Raw genomic sequence first — 22,572 nt, 5'->3', positions numbered from 1 at the left:
TCCCAAAATTTAATGTATTTGGTTTCCTACTTCAAGGTTCTCAATACCCAAATATTGTGCCCTCAGACCCCTGTTGACTACATTTCTCCATATTGCTTGACTGAAGTGGAAAAGACACCCACTCACTACTGCCTAATGGAATGCCAGTCGACAAGCATTCATATTGGCGATTTCAAAATCAGACATTGTATAGGTAGGATTGCAAGTGAGATTTAAATGTGCTGAATAATTTTTATCTCATTACATATAGTGCGGTAAGTATTTTCAGTCTTATTTGCAGTTAGGCAATATAATAATAATAATCCGTGGCGCTACAGCCCGTGAAGGGCCTAGACCGACCAGCCGGCTGCTGGCCTCACGCCCACATGCCGAAGCAGAGGTGGACGATCATCCAACCAGAATGGAGGTATCGTGTGGTTAGCACGATGATCCCCCCAGCCGTTATAGCTGGTATTCGCAACCGGATTTCGCTACCTATCGTAGCTCCCCAAGTGCATCACGATGCTGGGTTGGTAACGGTCCCATACACTGGCCGAAATTTCATGAGAAAATTTCTTCCCCCATGAGGACTCGAACCAGCACGCATTCCGTAACGCGAGTCCTAGGCGGGATACCTTAGACCGCGACGCCACGGCGCGGGACAGTTAGGCAATATACTAAAGGAAATACAAAACCTCAAATGGCTCCATGCACTGTCAAAAGCTGAAATTGATTTCGTATGATAGACCTTCTCGTATGATGGGCTTTATAATATGGTGGACTACATAGATGTTGGGCTTTTTTACTCCATGGACAAATTGTATGTAGGACTTTAAATGTTGGACTATTTAGTTTATGGACATTTTCTTGTGGACCTTTTGTACTTGTGGACATTTTGTTATGGACATTATAACCTGGAAGTGTTAAAAGTAGTGTACGAAAGATTAAACGTGGATTATCAATAGCAATATTGTTACAGGGAGGTTGACAATCAACTATTCAACGCATATGTGAAAGAAAAGGAACTCGCCAAGATGAAGTATAAAAAGGCTGTAAAGTTTGGTAAGACATCTGGTCGCGCTGTCCTCAGGTGAGTAGCAACATCGCCTGCAAGACTTGTGGTATCATTTGTGGTAAATTATATTGTCTCAATGAAGAAGTCCCATGATGTTGCAGTGTGCGGGATTCTAGGCAGTTCACTGTATCAGTGCATATAGAGCCGTACAAGAGAGTTACCTTCAACCTAACATATGAGGAACTACTAGTAAGAAAATTGGGCGTGTACAAGTATGTTGTCAACTTGGATCCTGGCCAGATCGTGCCAGACCTCAGGGTGGCAGTGCAAATTGAGGATTTAGGAAGCATTATGACTCTGGATGTACCAGCCGTCAAGATGAGTGATCTGTTAGAAGCTTACTCCACAAAAGGTCTGATCTGAAATTTCAGAACATTTTATTCAAAAGCTTTATTTATCATACACGTGCATGGATTGCTATGAAATGAAGAAATTTAACATTTGATATGCTTATGTTTTTCTACAAATGTAGTTGCAGCATGCAAATAGAATATTTAATACATTCATATTTGCATTGTCTAATGTATGAAGTATTTGATTTCTGAAATATAATAAATTACAATAAAAGTAGTTCCCCGTACAGTACCGGTAATTAAATTTAAATGATATTATATAAATCACACATACGTTTTAATCACATATTATTATTGAAGTTTCTATAAAATGGAAATTTATATTAAATGAATATTGGTACTTCATCAATTACTGAAAGGTTGCCTTATGTAGGCTCTACTATAAAACACAGTACCGTACTTTCTATATCTGGGTCATAGATCACACACAGATCTGGGTGGATAGTGCACGCAAAATGAAACTAAACACACTCTGCAGCACTTACGCCACTATGCACTTTAATCTTACATGTAGACCTACAACTTGATTCTAGTTTGGTGTTGAGTATATTTTGAAATTTGTTTACGTTATAAATTATTTAACTTAAATCAGCACATTTTATATTTGGAGTATATTTTTAAATAGGTAATTCTTAATTTGACGACCTCATAAACTAACATAATTATTAGGGAACGGAATTTGGAGCAGTAAAAGCTAGTATTGGCATCTACACAGCCATTTGTTTACAACTCTTTATACCAAGTCCTCCCCTCAACGACATACTCGCAGCTCTTTGTACGTCAACAACAGATGAACGGGACAGTTGTCGCATAAGAATTTCAGCATGCAGGTTTGCAGCTCAGAGTAGTGAAGTAGAGGTACAATGCCGAAAGTGAAACCAACTAACAATACAAAATTGAAAAACTAGCCTATATTTGTAAAAGCTCCAGATCGAATATCAAAATTCAGGAAACAATTCCCTAAATTGTCGCTTCCCCCATGTCCAGTTCTTAAGAGATGGGGGTCATGGTTAGAAGCTTGCAATTATTACGCACATCACCTCCAATCTGTAAAGAAAGTGATCCAGTCTTTCGATCCCGATGACGCCGCTGCGATTCAAATACGCCAGGAACTGCTAAGTGATAGAACAATCGAAAAAGAAGTCATGGATATTAAGTCAAATTTGTTATATTTACCGGATGCCATTATTCGGTTAGGAAAGTCAGGAGTAGAACTAGTTGAGCAAATAAATATTATGAGGACTATTGTAAATAAACTGAGTGCAGTAGAAGGTGAAGTAGGAAAACGTGTTGGTGAAAAAATGAACAGAGTTTTGATTAAAAATGATGGGTACAGTATTCTTAGTCGGATTTCAGATGTACTAACAAGGACGTGTCCCAATGACGTCATTCAACATGTGAATTTAATTGACGATCTCTAATTGTCTCTGCAGATGTAGAGCGGAGTTTTTCCATGTTAAAAAATTTCCTTCCTTGCAACAGAGCAAAGTTGTATTTTGAAAATTTGAAAATGATATTTACAGTTTACTATAACAAGGCACAGCAAGAATAATTGTTTCATCAACAAAACATAGCATTAAATGAAAATGTCATTTCGTTTGGTTCTACATATTCAGAGGCGAGATCCATACAGAGGACAACTGTCTCTCAGCCATCAATATTTCCACGTGAGGACGCAGAGATTGATATTTAATTATGTATATTTGTAATGTTGTTTATTGGTGTCTTGTGCGTTGCCAAGAAAAACACATGTAGTTCAAAGTGAAATGCAGATTATGTATGTAGACCACTATATGTCATTACACTATAACATTTGTTTATTCTGAAATACGCTTATAGCAAGTTGCGTGTAAGTTTGTATGAAGTGGGCTGTACTCGTCCATGCAGCTCGCTTGTCAGTCACTGAGCTACGAATATCTATACTGCCTTTCACCATTCGTTATAATACTCCAAAACCCTTTCCCTGATAATTATATACTACGTGATTATGATATAAACCTAGCAACTGGAAAGGAAGGAAAGTGGCAAACAAAATCGAAGTACGTACCACACTTAAAAGAAACTCACTCCAAGTTCCAATGTCCAGGATCAAACCACATTCTCTTGGTGAGAAAATCTCGGTTAAATGAGTTATGGCTGGGGCTTCAACATGTTATTCAGAGTCCGCCAAGAAAATGTAGGCCTTTGATATTGATATTGGCAATTGATTTGAATTACGAGTATGTTGTAGTATGGTCTTTCGCTCAACAGATGTCGGTACTTTCATCACGATAGTGAGCAAACAAAATGGCTGGAACACGCTTGACGTTCGAACAGCGAAAATGCATTCTGAAGTGATTTATGAGGTTTGATAATGCCGTTGAAGTGCAGCGTCAGTGGAGGCGGGAGTACGAAACAGAACCCCTAACCCACCTATGCCCTAACAATTAAACGCATTATTGACAAGTTTGAGGAGCATGGAACGATGTGATATTCACAAAGGAAGATCGGGAAGACTGCGTACAGCTACAAGTCCTGCTTCGTCGGCTCTCGTGTTGGAAAGGTTTGTTACTTCTCCACAGAAGTCTGCTACGCAATGTGCACGTGAAGTGGGAATCAGCAGAACAAGTGTACGACGAATTCTGAAAGCTGCTAAGTGGAAAGTTTACATCCCACGATTACTGCACGCGATTAATGATGACGATCCTGATCGTTGAATGCAATTTTGCGAATGGTATCAGCGAATGGTAACTGAAGACGAACAATTTGTGACGAAGGTAGTGTGGTCTGATGAGGCCCAGTTTAAACTTAATAGAACAGTGAATCGGCATAACTGCGTTCATGTGGATAAGGCGGTCGATCTACCAGGGGTTCATGTGTGGTGTGGCTTAGTAGGACCCTTTTTCTTTGATGGTACTGTCAATGGAGAAGTGTACCTCGAAATGTTATGCACATCATTTTTACCAGGTGTACATGGCGCTTTATGGAGCTGATGATGAGGTCTTCTACCATCAGGACAGGGCGCCACCACATTACCATCTTGCCGTACGAGCTTTCCTGAATGACAATCTGCAGGGACGTTGGATTGGACGAAGAGGGCCAATTGAGTTCCTCCCATGGTCGCCAGACCTAATCCCTATGGATTTTTACTTGTGGGAAACTGTGAAAGATCAAGTCTATCGACGTAAGCCGCGCACGTTGGAGGACCTTCGCCAGAAGATTACAGCGGCATGCCCAGCGATCTCCATTGAACCATTGACCGACGTCATTGCGGTATGTGTCTGGCCACCAACAGCGAACATTTTGAACATCTAAAGTAACCTTGTGCTTAACTGAAGACAGTACTACATGTATGATCAGTATTTTAATGTAAAACAAACACATAATAAATAATTTTCGTTCCTTAAATAGTGTAGCCTATACATTTTTTGGCGGACTCTGTGTTTAACAGTAATAGGCTAATTATTAGGTACTAAATATTTCTGAGAACGTAGGTCTATACGGTAAACGCACTGCTTTTGAAGAACTTTCTTATGTGAGAAGAAACCTCAAGAACAACTATTGGAGTTCATTTAAAATACAGATCACCATTTTGTTATTTTTTTTTACAAATGGTTTCTAATAATAAATATATTTCTCGACTAAACATTTTCCACATAATGGTACATAATTCCATGATACATTTCTCTGTAAGTATTAGTATGAACAAACTCTACCTAATACGTTACAAAGTATTTCAAATTTAAACAATCTCTAATAGTTAAATTTAATTGAAATTAGTAGAACTAGAAAACCCACATAATGTATTAAGTTTAAATGAATGTAGCTATTGTTATATAGGCCTAGTACTTAATTTTTAAAATCTCCTTCATTTTATTGAATAGCTACAAATTAATCAATAATTCGAAGGTAATTTTAAACGAAGTCTATGGTAAAGGGATAGCTTATACATTTTTTTTCACTTCAAACATGTTTAAATTCTGACAAAAGTGAAATTTGTGGTGGACAACGAAGATGATTAGACAGTCTTCGAGATGGTTTTTATTTTACAGCCATTTTTAACTATTTTCACTATTATCTGCAACATCTGTGCAAAGCGTAAGCACTTTGGTAACTACAAGACAATATGACCAGAACAAAAACTCAAATGTGTCTTATATTTAGTTTAAATATCTTCCATAGAACAAGTAACAATTTGTAATCTCTGGAACATGTATCAATGTTTGGAATCAGAGATAAGAGGATTAATGATACATAAACACACACACACAAACGAAAACAAACACAAACACATACACACACAAAATTATTTTACACAACTGTAAAACCAATAATTAGTTACTGCATGAAATATAAGTTACGTGTATTTATGTAGTTTTAAGAAGTTGAAGATGAAGATGAAAATGATGACGATGACGATGACGATGACGATGACGGTGGTGGTGGTGGTGGTGGTGATGGTGATGATGATGATGATGGTGATGGTGGTGGTGGTGGTGGTGGTGGTGGAGGTGGTGGTAGTCATGGAAATAATTAAAGTTGGGAATGGTGGTATGGTGATAATTATGGTGGCAATGATAATGATGGTGATGTTGTTGGTCAATCGTCCGAAGACAGGTTTGAATCTCATAAGTGACACCAAAAAGACATCATTCATGAGGCAACTGAGCCAGGAGGTAATGGGATAGGCTGGCCAGTTTCTTTCCTCCGCTGATGATATTGAGGTATAACTGGTGTCACGGTTTTGAATGTATGGCCTTGCTTGATCTTCCAGTTGGTGTATCGTTCACTTGTTCGAGAGTGACGTAATTAGTGAATAGGCCTATTGTATAGGCCTACGTAGTCACTATCGGAATAGTGAGGTTTATAGATATGTACGACAGTTTTAACTATCCCATTTCGTTTTAATTTTAATGAGAATATAATGTACTATAGTAATTAGTGAGTAGGCCTACTGTATAGGCATATGTAGTCACTATCGGAATAGTGAGGTTTATGGATGTGTACGTCAGTTTTAACTATATCATTTCGTTTTAATTTTAATGAGAATATAATTTGAAGAATCCACTGCAAGAATGATGGATGTCATTTGGAATACATTTTGTAGGAGAAGCAATTGAAAGTTTGAAATGCTTAGAGCTCAAAGCTTAACTGTGATTTTCCGATCATTACTGGACAATGACTATCAGTGTTAATGCCATATAACTCTCTATGTACATTCTATATGTCTTAAGCTATGCATTGACAGTCTTGGTTCATTTTCGACAAGAAAGTGACATCCATCATTCTTGCAGTGGACTCTTCATTTATTATAGTTGTAATTTTTAAGTCGCTTCTAATATTCGTGTTGAGACAATGGCTGGTATGCATAAAGTTGAAGTAAATGCTACTGCTACGGTTTTCGTAATATATACTACGGTCTTTATGTATAAAAACCCATAGTAAATTCTTTCTTGCATGACAGAAACTTGATCTGGAAGGTCGTCTTTAGTTTATGCTAGAATTGATAGCAGGGGCAGTTTTTCGGGTGAAGCCCGTGAAGTGGCACTTCACCTGTTTACTAAGAGCAACTTAACTTAGTTACAAGTATTTTAATATTTTATTTTATTTCACTTCATTTTTGTCTTTTACGTTCTGCGTTGTGATATGTTCTGCACTTAGATATTCTGCATTATGGAACACTAGTCCCATTGGACAGTAACTTGTCGCTGTTGGTGGCGCAAGAGGGGGGAAGGGTGAAGATTGCAGCTATTTTCCACTTCCCGCGGCAGAGCTTCTCATTTTGCCGATTTGTTTATGGTAACCATGGCAACGAACCCTTGTAAGATTTCTATAGTGCCTGTCTTCGAGGATACTTGAAGCACTGACAAAACATTTCTTTTGTAGCTGCAAGCACCCTTGTAGCCTCCTGACTTATCTCTTTTGAAAGAAAAATAACGGCACATGAATACAATAGCAAACCGGTACATTCCTTGTCGTTTACACTAATTCTTTGTACATCTTCATTTCAGTTTGTGAGACGTGTGAATAGAGTGATTGTGTTATATTTTTTATTTTATTGGATTATTTTACGACGCTGTATCAACATCTAAGTTATTTAGCGTCTGAATGAAATGGTGATAATGCCTGTGAAATGAGTCCGGGGTCCAGCACCGAAAGTTACCCAGCATTTGCTCGTATTGGGTTGAGGGAAAACTCCGGAAAAAACCTCAACCAGGTAACTTGCCCCGACCGGGATTCGAACCCGGGCCACCTGATTTCGCGGCCAGACGCGCTGACCGTTACTTCACAGGTGTGGACGATTGTGTTATATCTTGTTGCTAAAACGATGTAATTAGAAGACTAAATTAACTGATTAGTTATTTATTTTTAGTGATAGTTTTGTCATTATTTTTAAAAGTAATAAATCAAATACTTTTATTAACAATGAGGAATGTATCCTATAAACAAAAAGTGTGTAGCGTTTTACAGACACTATTTTCGCGGTGGACTGAAGGTGATAAATGAGATGTAGTGTTAGCAGAGAAACCAAAACCTGTTCTTATTGTATCGGTAAAAACGGTGGAAAGGAAAGGTGCAAGTTCTTACATCAAACATTTTAAAAGTGCGTGGTACAATGGCTGTGCAATAGTTCTTCATTGTTAAGTCAGAAGGTGAACTTTTTCAGAGGTACAAACAATTAGGGTATTGTTTGAAATACTTGACGTTATTTTGATGTAAGTTAACACTAGATTTCAAGCATTGAACAGCTTCAGTTTTACTCTCTTGCCGATAATTTAAAATGTCTTTAATATTCAAAAGTTTCTCCTTCTAATGCTCTTGCCACTCTACAAAAGACTTTCCCAAATTTGTTCAAAGTAAGTTATTTGAAAACAGAACTAGAGCTTCTCTATGCAGATCATGAGTACCAGAACATTTCCCCTGAGACAAGCACTAAAACGTGTGAGAGAAAACAAAGACGTATTGAAGAAACCTATAGGCTCTTTTTCCTTATTGTGACATTACAGTCAACAAGCGTTTCAGTGGAGCGAAGTAATTTATTTCTGCACTCAACCGCATAAAGACAAATCTTCGCTATTCACTGGCACAAGGGAGATTAACATCATTGGCGTGCTTCTCTATTCACAAGGACTTGCTACATGATCTGATTGAGAAGCAGCCGTTTCATGACGACATCATTGACAACTTCTCCATCTGTAGAGACAGATGAATGAACTTAATCTACAAAAAATAGGTAAGTCGTACATCATGTTTCTTAATGAAAGAGCTTCACCAACTATTGAGGTTGCGAGCCGCCACTGATTGATAGTATAAACTACTATTTATAAGCATAACAAGAAGTATATACTTCTAATTCAAGTATCTTTTACAGTCAAAGTAAAAGGTAATACTACAACTTTATGCATCCCAACCAATGTCTCCAGTTACTTCAAAATTAAAAGAAAAGACAATTCAGAAATTGTTGCCAATGTTTATGAGTTCATGAAAAATGCGGCAAGTAACAAAAAGAAGGGCGTAATCAGCATAAGCTTATATAAAAAATGAAGAAATAAAATAAATACAAGTACAAATCTAACACAATGAAATTGGTGACACCAGCATGTCTCCTGATACTTGTAAACTGCAAGGTAAAGCATTAGGCCTACATAGCCAGAACCGGATAACTATGGATAACATTTGCAACTCCATAAAGGAAAAGGTACGGTAAATAGAAAATTCGTTTTCAATAGCATTTCACAAATTCAAAAAGTGCAAAACGCCTGCGTGTTATTTCGTTCGAGAGTGGGAGAAATGCACTATGATTAATTTTTGTTATTTTCAGTATTTTTTTTTTTTTTTTTACAAAATGCATTTCGAAGAAAGTGTACTTTCAATATCTCGGAGTTGTAACCTATGTTGATAATAATAATAATAATAATAATAATAATAATAATAATAATAATAACAATAATAATCATGGACGCGAAAGTGTCGCCAAGGCTTATCAGCCGATTGCTGGCCTCACGTCCAGATACACAAGCATAAATAAGTGAACTATAACCCAACCAGTATTCTGCGGTTAGCACTATGATCCCCCTAGCCATTACAGCTGATTTTCGGAACTGTATCTATCGTGTATAGAGCCCCAATTCATCACGATGCTGAATGCGTGTTTCACCTGAACTGAATGAGGACCGACAATCACTCAGAAAACTGATGATTTAGAACTTCGTTTCAGGTAAAACGTCGGGCAAGTCGTTGAATATAGAAGCACGTCCGTCTTAACTCAAGATATTTCCTCAGTCTTGATTAGCGAGGCACGTCGTTAAATATAGAAGCACGTCCGCCTTAACTGAAGATTTTTCCTCTGTCTTGATTAGCGCGGCAAGTCGTTGCACGTCCGCCTTAACTGAAGATTTTTCCTCAGTCTTGATTAGCGCCGCAAGTCGTTGCATATAGAAGAAGCACATCCGTCTTAACTGAAGATTTTTCCTCAGTCTTGATTAGCGCGGCAAGTCAAATATTGAAGCACGTCCGTCTTAACTGAAGATAATTCCTCAGTCTTGATTAGCGCGGCAAGTCGTTACATTTAGAAGCACGTCCGTCTTAACTGAAGAATTTTCCTCAGTCTTGATTAGCGCTGCAAGTCGTTACATATAGAAGCACATCCGTCTTAACTAAAGATATTTCCTCAGTCTTGATTAGCGCGGCAAGTCGTTACATTTAGAAGCACGTCCGTGTTAACTGAAGATATTTCCTCAGTCTTGATTAGCGCGGCAAGTAGTTAAATATAGAAGCTCGTCCGTCTTAACTGAAGATTTTTCCTCAGTCTTGATTAGCGCGACAAGTCAAATAAAGAAGCACGTCCGCCTTAACTGAAGATTTTTCCTCAGTCTTGATTAGCGCGGCAAGTCGTTAAATATAGAAGCTCGTCCGTCTTAACTGAAGATTTTTCCTCAGTCTTGATTAGCGCGACAAGTCAAATAAAGAAGCACGTCCGCTTTAACTGAAGATTTTTCCTCAGTCTTGATTAGCGCGGCAAGTCGTTAAATATAGAAGTTCGTCCGTCTTAACCGAAGATTTTTCCTCAGTCTAGATTAGCGTGGCAAGTCGTTGCACGTCCGTCTTAACTGAAGATTTTTCCTCAGTCTTGATTAGCGCGGCAAGTCGTTGCACGTCCGCCTTAACTGAAGATTTTTCCTCAGTCTTGATTAGCGCTGCAAGTCGTTACATATAGAAGCACATCCGTCTTAACTGAAGATTTTTCCTCAGTCTTGACTAGCGCGGCAAGTCAAATATAGAAGCACGTCCGTCTTAACTGAAGATATTTCCTCAGTCTTGATTAGCGCGGCAAGTCGTTACATTTAGAAGCACGTCCGTCTTAACTGAAGAATTTTCCTCAGTCTTGATTAGCGCTGCAAGTCGTTACATATAGAAGCACGTCCGTCTTAACTGAAGATTTTTCCTCAGTCTTGATTAGCGCAGCAAGTCGTTACATACAGAAGCACATCCGTCTTAACTGAAGATTTTTCCTCAGTCTTGATTAGCACGGCAAGTCAAATATAGAAGCACGTCCGTCTTAACTGAAGATATTTCCTCAGTCTTGATTAGCGCGGCAAGTCGTTACATTTAGAAGCACGTCCGTCTTAAGTGAAGAATTTTCCTCAGTCTTGATTAGCGCTGCAAGTCGTTACATATAGAAACACGTCCGTCTTAAATGAAGATTTTCCTCAGTCTTGATTAGCGCGGCAAGTCGTTACATCTAGAAGCACGTCCGTCTTAACTGAAGAATTTTCCTCAGTCTTGATTAGCGCTGCAAGTCGTTAAATATAGAAGCACGTCCGTCTTAACTGAAGATATTTCCTCAGTCTTGATTAGCGCGGCACGTCGTTAAATATAGAAGCTCGTCCGTCTTAACTGAAGATTTTTCCTCAGTCTTGATTAGCGCGACAAGTCAAATAAAGAAGCACGTCCGCCTTAACTGAAGATTTTTCCTCAGTCTTGATTAGCGCGGCAAGTCGTTAAATATAGAAGCTCGTCCGTCTTAACTGAAGATTTTTCCTCAGTCTTGATTAGCGCGACAAGTCAAATAAAGAAGCACGTCCGCTTTAAGTGAAGATTTTTCCTCAGTTTTGATTAGCGCGGCAAGTCGTTAAATATAGAAGCTCGTCCGTCTTAACCGAAGATTTTTCCTCAGTCTTGATTAGCGTGGCAAGTCGTTGCACGTCCGTCTTAACTGAAGATTTTTCCTCAGTCTTGATTAGCGCGGCAAGTCGTTGCACGTCCGCCTTAACTGAAGATTTTTCCTCAGTCTTCATTAGCGCTGCAAGTCTTTACATATAGAAGCACATCCGTCTTAACTGTAGATTTTTCCTCAGTCTTCATTAGCGCGGCAAGTCAAATATAGAAGCACGTCTGTCTAAACTGAAGATATTTCCTCAGTCTTGATTAGCGCGGCAAGTGATTACATTTAGAAGCACGTCCGTCTTAACTGAAGAATTTTCCTCAGTCTTGATTAGCGCTGCAAGTCGTTACATATTGAAGCATGTCCGTCTTAACTGAAGATTTTTCCTCAGTCTTGATTAGCGCTGCAAGTCGTTACATACAGAAGCACATCCATCTTAACTGAAGATTTTTCCTCATTCTTGATTAGCACGGCAAGTCGTTAAATATAGAAGCACGTCCGTCTTAACTGAAGATATTTCCTCAGTCTTGATTAGCGCGGCAAGTCGTTACATTTAGAAGCACGTCCGTCTTAAGTGAAGAATTTTCCTCAGTCTTGATTAGCGCTGCAAGTCGTTACATATAGAAACACGTCCGTCTTAAATGAAGATTTTCCTCAGTCTTGATTAGCGCGGCAAGTCGTTAAATATAGAAGCTCGTCCGTCTTAACTGAAGATTTTTCCTCAGTCTTGATTAGCGCGACAAGTCAAATACAGAAGAACGTCCGCCTTAACTGATGATTTTCCTCAGTCTTGATTAACGCGGCAAGTCGTTAAATATAGAAGCTCGTCCGTCTTAACTGAAGATTTTTCCTCAGTCTTGATTAGCGCGACAAGTCAAATAAAGAAGCACGTACGCTTTAACTGAAGATTTTTCCTCAGTCTTGATTAGCGCGGCAAGTCGTTAAATATAGAAGCTCGTCCGTCTTAACCGAAGATTTTACCTCAGTCTTGATTAGCGTGGCAAGTCGTTGCACGTCCATCTTAACTGAAGATTTTTCGTCAGTCTTGATTAGCGCGGCAAGTCGTTGCACGTCTGCTTTAACAGAAGATTTTTCCTCAGTTTTGATTAGCGCTGCAAGTCGTTACATATAGAAGCACATCCGTCTTAACTGTAGATTTTTCCTCGGTCTTGATTAGCGCGGCAAGTCAAATATAGAAGCACGTCCGTCTTAACTGAAGATATTTCCTCAGTCTTGATTAGCGCGGCAAGTCGTTACATTTAGAAGCACGTCCGTCTTAACTGAAGAATTTCCCTCAGTCTTGATTAGCGCTGCAAGTCGTTACATATAGAAGCATGTCCGTCTTAACTGAAGATTTTTCCTCAGTCTTGATTAGCGCTGCAAGTCGTTACATTCAGAAGCACATCCGTCTTAACTGAAGATTTTTCCTCAGTCTTGATTAGCACGGCAAGTTAAATATAGAAGCACGTCCGTCTTAACTGAAGATATTTCCTCAGTCTTGATTAGCGCGGCAAGTCGTTACATTTAGAAGCACGTCCGTCTTAAGTGAAGAATTTTCCTCAGTCTTGATTAGCGCTGCAAGTCGTTACATATAGAAACACGTCCGTCTTAAATGAAGATTTTCCTCAGTCTTGATTAGCGCGGCAAGTCGTTAAATATAGAAGCTCGTCCGTCTTAACTGAAGATTTTTCCTCAGTCTTGATTAGCGCGACAAGTCAAATAAATAAGCACGTACGCTTTAACTGAAGATTTTTCCTCAGTCTTGATTAGCGCGGCAAGTCGTTAAATATAGAAGCTCGTCCGTCTTAACCGAAGATTTTACCTCAGTCTTGATTAGCGTGGCAAGTCGTTGCACGTCCGTCTTAACTGAAGATTTTTCGTCAGTCTTGATTAGCGCGGCAAGTCGTTGCACGTCCGCTTTAACAGAAGATTTTTCCTCAGTTTTGATTAGCGCTGCAAGTCGTTACATATAGAAGCACATCCGTCTTAACTGTAGATTTTTCCTCAGTCTTGATTAGCGCGGCAAGTCAAATATAGAAGCACGTCCGTCTTAACTGAAGATATTTCCTCAGTCTTGATTAGCGCGGCAAGTCGTTACACTTAGAAGCACGTCCGTCTTAACTGAAGAATTTTCCTCAGTCTTGATTAGCGCTGCAAGTCGTTACATATAGAAGCATGTCCGTCTTAACTGAAGATTTTTCCTCAGTCTTGATTAGCGCTGCAAGTCGTTACATTCAGAAGCACATCCGTCTTAACTGAAGATTTTTCCTCAGTCTTGATTAGCACGGCAAGTCAAATATTGATATTTATATTGATATTGATATTTATTTGTCATTCAACTTTACAATTCACAGTTATGGTGGACCTTCACATTTCTGTTTTTCGATCCACCATCCCTTTAATACATATAACTCTTTTCTATTAAGGTAGGGCCTATTCTTTGCCGAGAATTTCTTGATTGCTTTCTAATGTTCTATTATGACTGAATTGCCATATGTCCTTCCCCCTTTATCCTCTTCTATTCTCTCCCTCCTACCTAGACTGATTCCCTTCCATTCCTAAATTTCCTATTTTATTACCCCTATCCATATATTTATTTCGATAATACTCCTACAGTTATAGTACCCCTGCTACTACTCGCAATCTAAAACATTGAAAAACATCAAATATCTAATTCACTTAAATTACCCTTCCAATTTCTCTCTCATTCCACTTCACATTTGTTCAGATATCATTGTATTCATTGTTTGATAGTTTATCTTATTACACACTTACCCTATCTTCTTACACTAACACTTTCTTCTCTGTTCCTTTTCATACACTTTTGCCACCCCTAACTTTTCTGCACTCACTTTTTAGCACTCTTCTACTTCGCTATAACCTCTCCAACGCCCTATCTATTCAGTCCTCACAATCACTAATATCTGTTAGTCGCTTCCTTCCTACACTCGTTCTTCTCATGTATTCTCTTGCATTTCCTCCATTAGTCTTGTCTATGCTCCTGACCTCAGTCACTACCAGTTGTTTCCCTAATCCTTCGTCCGCAGGGCAAGTCAAATATAGAAGCACGTCCGTCTTAACTGAAGATATTTCCTCAGTCTTGATTAGCGCGGCAAGTCGTTACATTTAGAAGCACGTCCGTCTTAAGTGAAGAATTTTCCTCAGTCTTGATTAGCGCTGCAAGTCGTTACATATAGAAACACGTCCGTCTTAAATGAAGATTTTCCTCAGTCTTGATTAACGCGGCAAGTCGTTAAATATAGAAGCTCGTCCGTCTTAACTGAAGATATTTCCCCAGTCTTGATTAGCGCGGCAAGTCGTTAAATTTAGAAGCACGTCCGTCTTAACTGAAGAATTTTCCTCAGTCTTGATTAGCGCTGCAAGTCGTTAAATATAGAAGCACGTCCGTCTTAACTGAAGATATTTCCTCAGTCTTGATTAGCGCGGCACGTCGTTAAATACAGAAGCTCGTCCGTCTTAACTGAAGATTTTTCCTCAGTCTTGATTAGCGCGACAAGTCAAATAAAGAAGCACATCCGCCTTAACTGATAATTTTTCCTCAGTCTTGATTAGCGCGGCAAGTCGTTAAATATAGAAGCTCGTCCGTCTTAACTGAAGATTTTTCCTCAGTCTTGATTAGCGGGACAAGTCAAATACAGAAGCACGTCCGCCTTAGCTGAAGATTTTTCCTCAGTCTTGATTAGCGCGGAAAGTCGTTAAATATAGAAGCTCGTCCGTCTTAACCGAAGATTTTTCCTCGGTCTTGATTAGCGTGGCAAGTCGTTGCACGTCCGTCTTAACTGAAGATTTTTCCTCAGTCTTGATTAGCGTGGCAAGTCGTTGCACGTCCGTCTTAACTGAAGATTTTTCCTCAGTCTTGATTAGCGCGGCAAATCGTTAAATATAGAAGCTGGTCCGTCTTAACTGAAGATTTTTCCTCAGTCTTCATTAGAGCGGCAAGTCGTTAAATATATAAGCATGTCCGTCTTAACTGAAAATTTTTCCTCAGTCTTGATTAGAGTGGCAAGTCGTTGCACGTCCGTCTTAACTGAAGATTTTTCCTCAGTCTTGATTAGCGCGGCAAGTCGTTAAATATAGAAGCACGTCCGACTTAACTGAAGATTTTTCCTCAGTCTTGATTAGCGCGGCAAGTCGTTAAATATAGAAGCACGTCCGTCTTAACTGAAGATTTTTCGTCGGTCTTGATTAACGCGGCAAGTCGTTAAATATAGAAGGACGTCCGTATTGACTGAAGATTTTTCCTCAGTCTTGATTAGCGCGGAAAGTCGTTAAATATGGAAGCAAGTCCGTCTTAACTGAAGATTTTTCCTCAGTCTTGATTAGCGCGGCACGTCGTTAAATATAGAAGCACGTCCGCCTTAACTGAAGATTTTTCCTCTGTCTTAATTAGCACGGAAAGTCGTTGAATATAGAAGCAGGTCCGTCTTAACGGAAGATTTTTCCTCAGTCTTGATTAGCGCGCCAAGTCGTTGCACGTCCGTCTTAACTGAAGATTTTTCCTGTCTTGATTAGCGTCGCAAGTCGTTGCACGTCCGTCTTAACTGAAGATTTCTCCTCAGTCTTGATTAGCGCGGCAAGACGTTAAATATAGAAGCACGTCCGTCTTAACTGAAGACTTTTCCTCAGTCTTGATTACCGTGGCAAGTCGTTGCACGTCCGTCTTAACTGAAGATTTTTCCTTAGTCTTGATTAGCGCGGCAAGTCATTAAATATCGAAGCATGTCCGTCTTAACTGAAGATTTTTCCTCAGTCTTGATTAGAGCGGAAAGTCCTTAAATATAGAAGCACATCCGTCTTAACTGAAGATTTTTCCTCAGTCTTGATTAGCGCGGCAAGTCGTTACATTTAGAAGCACGTCCGTCCTAACTGAAGAATTTTCCTCAGCCTTGATTAGCGCTGCAAGTCGTTACATATAGAAGCACGCCCGTCTTAACTGAAGATATTTCCTCAGTCTTGATTAGCGCGGCAAGTCGTTAAATATAGAAGCACGTCCGTCTTAACTGAAGATTTTTCCTCAATCTTGATTAGCGCGACAAGTCGTTAAATATAGAAGCACGTCCGTGTTAACTGAAGATTTTTCCTCGGTCTTGATTAGCGCGGAAAGTCGTTAAATATAGAAGCACGTCCGTCTTAACTGAAGATTTTTCCTCAGTCTTGATTAGGGTGGCAATTCGTTGCACGTCCGTCTTAAGTGAAAGTTTTTCGTTAGTCTTGATTAGCGCGGCAAGTCGTTAAATATAGAAGCACGTCCGTCTTAATTGAAGATTTTTCCTCATTCTTGATTAGGGCGGCAAGTCGTTAAATATAGAAGCACGTCCGTCTTAACTGAAGATTTTTCGTCGGTCTTGATTAACGCGGCAAGTCGTTAAATATAGAAGGACGTCCGTATTGACTGAAGATTTTTCCTCAGTCTTGATTAGCGCGGAAAGTCGTTAAATATGGAAGCAAGTCCGTCTTAACTGAAGATTTTTCCTCAGTCTTGATTAGCGCTGCAAGTCGTTACATATAGAAGCACGTCCGTCTTAACTGAAGATTTTTCCTCAGTCTTGATTTGCACGGAAAGTCGTTTAATATAGAAGCAGGTCCGTCTTAACGGAAGATTTTTCCTCAGTCTTGATTAGTGTGGCAAGTCGTTGCACGTCTTAACTGAAGATTTTTCCTGTCTTGATTAGCGCGGCAAGTCGTTAAAAATAGAAGCACGTCCGTCGTAACTGAAGATTTTTCCTCAGTCTTGATTAGCGCGGCAAGTTGTTAAATATAGAAGCACGTCCGTCTTAACTGAAGATTTTTCTTCAGTCTTGATTAGCGCGGCAAGTCGTTGAATATACAAGCACGTCCGTCTTAACTGAAGATTTTTCCTCAGTCTTGATTAGTGTGGCAAGTCGTTGCACGTCCGTCTTAACTGAAGGTTTTTCCTTAGTCTTGATTAACGCGGCAAGTCGTTAAATATAGAACTGCGTCCGTCTTAACTGAAGATTTTTCCTCAGTCTTGATTAGCGTGGCAAGTCGTTAAATATAGAAGCACGTCCGTCTTAACTGAAGATTTTTTCTCAGTCTTGATTGGTGCGGCAAGTCGTTGAATATAGAAGCACGTCCGTCTTAACCGAAGATTTTTCCTCAGTCTTGATTAGCGTGGCAAGTCGTTGCACGTCCGTCTTAACTGAAGATTTTCCCTCAGTCGTGATTAGCGCGGCAAGTCGTTAAATATAGAAGCACGTCCGTCTTAACTGAAGATTTTTCCTCAGTCTTGATTAGCGCGGCAAGTCGTTAAATATAGAAGCACGTCCGTCTTAACTGAAGCGCTGACAGAAAACTACGATACAGCTGACTCTATTAATTCAAAGCGGGGGTGGGGGGACCCTCTCACGACCATTATCGCAAGTCTCCTTCTACCTGTCGGCAGAATTCTTAGTAGCTGCCAGGCTGTTAATGCAGTGTGATAGCCCTCTTCAATTTATTGTTTTTTTTTTTTTTTTGTTTGAGTTAAAATAAGATAATACGCAAATTCACATGGAAGAATTTGCCCCTCTTTACCAACTATCTTCTACAACACAGTGCATGATTAATCTTCTTTTTTTTTTTCTTTTCTATTTCGCGAGAGACAATGAAAGACGAGTAGACGGAGCTACATGCGAAACCACAATATTATATTCTGAACTGACTGTACTCTGGAATTTGCTGAGGAAGAAAATATAAACAAACATCACTGGCCTGCTGTTCCTCCGATAAGCTACGAGTAGTTGAAACTCGCATCCTAGCTGGCTATAATAGCTACGACAGTGATGGTATTGCTGGAATGGTGATGGGAATGAGATAATGGTAGTCAAGGTGATGATGACGGTACTGGGGTAATGGTGGAGAAGGTGATGGTATGTATTGATTTGATGATGGTATGGTATTGAGGTAATGGTGGTGGTGGTAGTGGTGATGATGATGATGATGATGATGATGATGATGATGTAGTAGTGGTGGTTGTGGTAATGTGGTTAGAAGACGACACCTAGCCTCATGCCACCCTACTCATTTATGTTGATAGAAATTTCTCTCAATACAAATTTTGTGTAACTACAGTATGTTGTAGGATTAAAGTTAGTTATACTGTATTTTCATAAGATAAACATTTTATATCAAAGGATAACTCGAGTGAATCACATTATCATTTAAATATTATACCAGTATTAGCATTTAGCTATTTAGCATATTAGATTACGTTATTTTTCACTTAGTTGTAGAGAATAAAATTATTACTTCACTTTTTCAGTCAAGTAGAGCTTGTTTAACTGTTGCCTCATCCGGTGAAAGTTGAGTGTTCCATTATATCTCACTTTTAATATCTGTATATTATAGGGATCACGAATCCATGGGTCAGAATAGAGCGTCATAACTTACATTCTGTGATAATTAGATACGAACCAAATGCAGGACACCAACAAGAATTCACGGCTGATGGGATCAATGGCCAGTTTATAATACAGTATGATCTGGGCAGATCTTCTAAACATCCAAGTCAGCTGCTGGTTAGTAGAATGTTTATATATAACGATGATCAAGTCTTGCTCCTTTCCTTCCTCCCCCCTTCTCCCCCTCACTCGCCCTTAGCAAATTCTGATATTTGTGACAACTTTGTGAACCCAGTATTGTGATATTGACATACTCCGATATATCAATCCAAGCACTAGAAATGAAGATCATGTAGCAAAAGAATTCGAAGTAGCTACTTATAGAAACAAAATAAATAAATGAACATATAATTTTAGTATGCTACTAATACTAATAAGTATATCTGCCCATGCCTTTTTACGTCTGTATCTCTGACTCCTTCCTACCTACCTACCCACCCACCCACCCGCTTACCAACAAAAAAAGACAAGAGATCAAATATACAGAGATTTCCTACACAGATCGGTTCCACTCAACCTCTACTTAACACAAAATCTGTTGGAGGGTTGCAAATGGTTGTATGCCAGCATATGGGCAGGTTTGTACACTTTTTCTGTACAGACTGATCCCCCTCTCACCCCTTGTTGCTTAATTTCCTTGGGATGGGCACTCCACACTAGTCATATTAGCTGACAGAACACGAAAACCTGGGATCCATCTGCATAGGAACCCTCTGTAGTATTCTGTAGTACAGTTACATTTTGTGTTTTAATTAACAACTGTGCCCGCAGGTAAATAATGGCTACTTCGTGCACTTCTTCGCGCCTGAACACTTGAAACCACTACCAAAACACATCATCTTTGTATTGGATGCCAGCGATTCCATGAGTGGACCAAAATTCAACCAACTTAAAGATGCCATCATCACCATCCTCAGAGACTTGCGGCTGACAGACTACTTCAGCCTCATTGCCTTTGGTACAGTGGTCTTGGTAAATCATTTTCATATTCCTAATATCATTACACTACCTACAATATATGAACAAATCATGTACGTACTTTACTGAGTGAATGAAATATTACACCACTCAAATGTTTGTTTAGTTAACTGTCCAAAGACAGCCCGAACCTCACAAGTGACACTAACAAGCCAACACTCATTACAGGGCCGGCCTTAGGAATTGCGGGGCCCAATTGGAAACATTATTTGGGGCTCCATTTTTATTAACAAGATTTTCAGAATGTATAACGGTAAATATAGTTTATTACAGACATATAAGTAAAGTAAATCCATGGTGCTAGAGCCCATAAAGGGCCAAGACCAACCAGCCGGCTGCTGGCCTCACGTCCACATGCCAAAGCAGAGGTGGACGATCATCCAACCACAATGGAGGTATCGTGTGGTTAGTACGATGAACCTCCCAGCCATTACAGCTGGTTTGCGAAACTGGATTTTCGCTACCTATTGTAGCTCCCCAAGTGCATCACGATGGTGTGTAGTTACCGGTCCCATACACTGGCCGAAATTTCATGAGAAAATTTCTTCCCCCATGAGGACTCAAACCAGCGTGCATTCCGTAATGCGAGTCCTAAGCGACATGCCATGGTGCGGGACGTTACGGACATATATCTATTAAAATTTAAAAATTAAGTCCTTGGCATGACAGCCCATGAAGGGCCAAGACTGATGAGCCTGACGCTGGCCTCACGTCCACATGCGTCAGTAGAGGTGAACGATCATCCAATTAGAACGGAAGTATCGTGTGATTAGCATGATGATTCCTCCAGTCATTATTGCTTGTTCCCATAACTGGATTTCGCTACCTATCATAGCACCCCAAATTAATCACAATGAATTGTGGGCACCACTCCCATACACTGGGCGAAATTTAATGAAAAAATTCCATCCTCATGAGGACTTCAACCAGTGCGCAATCTATAACACGAGTCCAGGCATGATTCCTTAAGGTCCCTAGACCACGACGCTAGGTCGTGGGATTTATACTCTATTATACAATGAAAAACCAATCAGAATATGCATTTAAAGAATGAATATGAATTATTGGAAAGTAAGTGTACAAGTAAACAAACAAAATAATATGCGGATTATCTTTAAATGGAATAAACAATGAGAAATTAACATATACTATCGGCTCTGAAATGATTGAGTGAAAATATTATATTTATTTTTAATCAAAACGTAAGAACAGCATTATTCGCAAATTACTTACACTTTTTGTTTCTAGTAACTATAAATATCACTTAATATGAGTAGATAATAAAAAGTCATATTAGTATTATCGCTTTTAATGTGAAAAAGTTATCTTTCTTGCTTTTATCTCTGCAAAGATTTTAGGATTTTGTCTAAATTTAATAAAATCCTAATTTAATATTCAATGGACATAATTACGAAACTGCTGAAACGTTCTTGTTACATTGATGGTATTAATTAATTGATTAAGCAAATGCTAAAAATAAGGGATTTTCTCCATTTGTTTTCTAATATACCAGTAAACGTCTGCGATGTTATCATCACTTTTATCTCATATGTTGATAGAGTTGCAATTTAGTATGTTCTGCAAGTTCACAGTTGAAGCTCAAACACATTTTGGTGAGATGCGCTGACAAGCAGCCATGTCTGAAGAAAGCCGCTGCTGTTCTTCTTGGAGAATTAGGATTAATATTTTTGGGTGCTCTTCATAGACATTTCGCTAGCCCGGGCTACGAGAATGCTAAACAGGATTCATATCAAATCATATCGCTGACACTGGTTCATGAATACGAAAAACGTTAGTTCGCTTATCATCCACCGAAAGCCCGGGCTAACAATGTCTATGAATACGGCCCTTTATTTTTAAATATTTCCCACCAGGATTTATTTTCACTACACTGTTCAATTATTATTTAATATTGTCTGTTTATAATTTTTGTTTATTAATAATTCTGCTCAAAAACATAACACAAAACCTCAGAATGAAATCTTTGTTAATTAATTAATGGACTAGTGGACTTACTCGTGTTAAATTTAACACGAGTAAGTCCACTAGTTCATCAATTAATTATATTCAAGTGTTAAAAGTGGTGTACGCAAGATTCAAAAGGGGGGAAATCTTTGTTGGTTTGTAGCCCCTTTCTTTGTTCTCAAATAGTTTTTGATCAGTTTAAGTTTGGAAAAGCTCCTTTCTACTGATGCCACAGTTGCTGGGAGTGTCAGGAAAATCCGAAGGGTAATGAATAAATTTGTAAATGCAGTGAACCTAATGTTGCAAGCAAGGAACTCAAGCAATTTCAAGGGGATTTTAATCTCTGCTGGAAGAATTGGCCTCATGGCCTTATCTCTACCAGGTTAAATAAATCAATCAATCTTCTTAATGTATCCAGCTGTTTGCCGACAACATAAAGTCCACTATAGTCCACTGTAGTCTATTCAGTTGTTGTTTTTCACGAGAAATGAGGGGTATTTTGATCGGTGTTCATTATAGATGCCTGTTGCTAGTAGCCAGATGTGGGGTGTAGTCAATATATACTGCAGGGCTGTCTCTTCTGCAACTGGTACTGATGATTTTAATTTACTTCTTTTGTGGTTTATGGATGGACAGTATAGAAGAATGTGTTCCAGA

The 22,572-nt window shown here is 39.1% G+C and overlaps 1 protein-coding gene across 1 annotated transcript in view; it reads left to right on the top strand.

Annotated features, from left to right (window-relative positions):
* The window catches only part of LOC138691070 (inter-alpha-trypsin inhibitor heavy chain H3-like), a 60,097-nt gene that overhangs the window by 16,068 nt on the left and 21,457 nt on the right, over window positions 1-22,572 (top strand). Inside the window, exons 3-6 of the mRNA XM_069812757.1 lie at window positions 959-1,069; window positions 1,156-1,406; window positions 18,920-19,089; window positions 19,744-19,944. Coding sequence (XP_069668858.1) covers window positions 959-1,069; window positions 1,156-1,406; window positions 18,920-19,089; window positions 19,744-19,944 — 733 coding nt within the window. The remainder of the gene's footprint in view (window positions 1-958; window positions 1,070-1,155; window positions 1,407-18,919; window positions 19,090-19,743; window positions 19,945-22,572) is intronic.

Source organism: Periplaneta americana, chromosome 16 (assembly GCF_040183065.1).
Source record: "Periplaneta americana isolate PAMFEO1 chromosome 16, P.americana_PAMFEO1_priV1, whole genome shotgun sequence".
Taxonomy (NCBI): domain Eukaryota; kingdom Metazoa; phylum Arthropoda; class Insecta; order Blattodea; family Blattidae; genus Periplaneta; species Periplaneta americana.
This window is presented reverse-complemented; position numbering and strand designations above follow the sequence as displayed.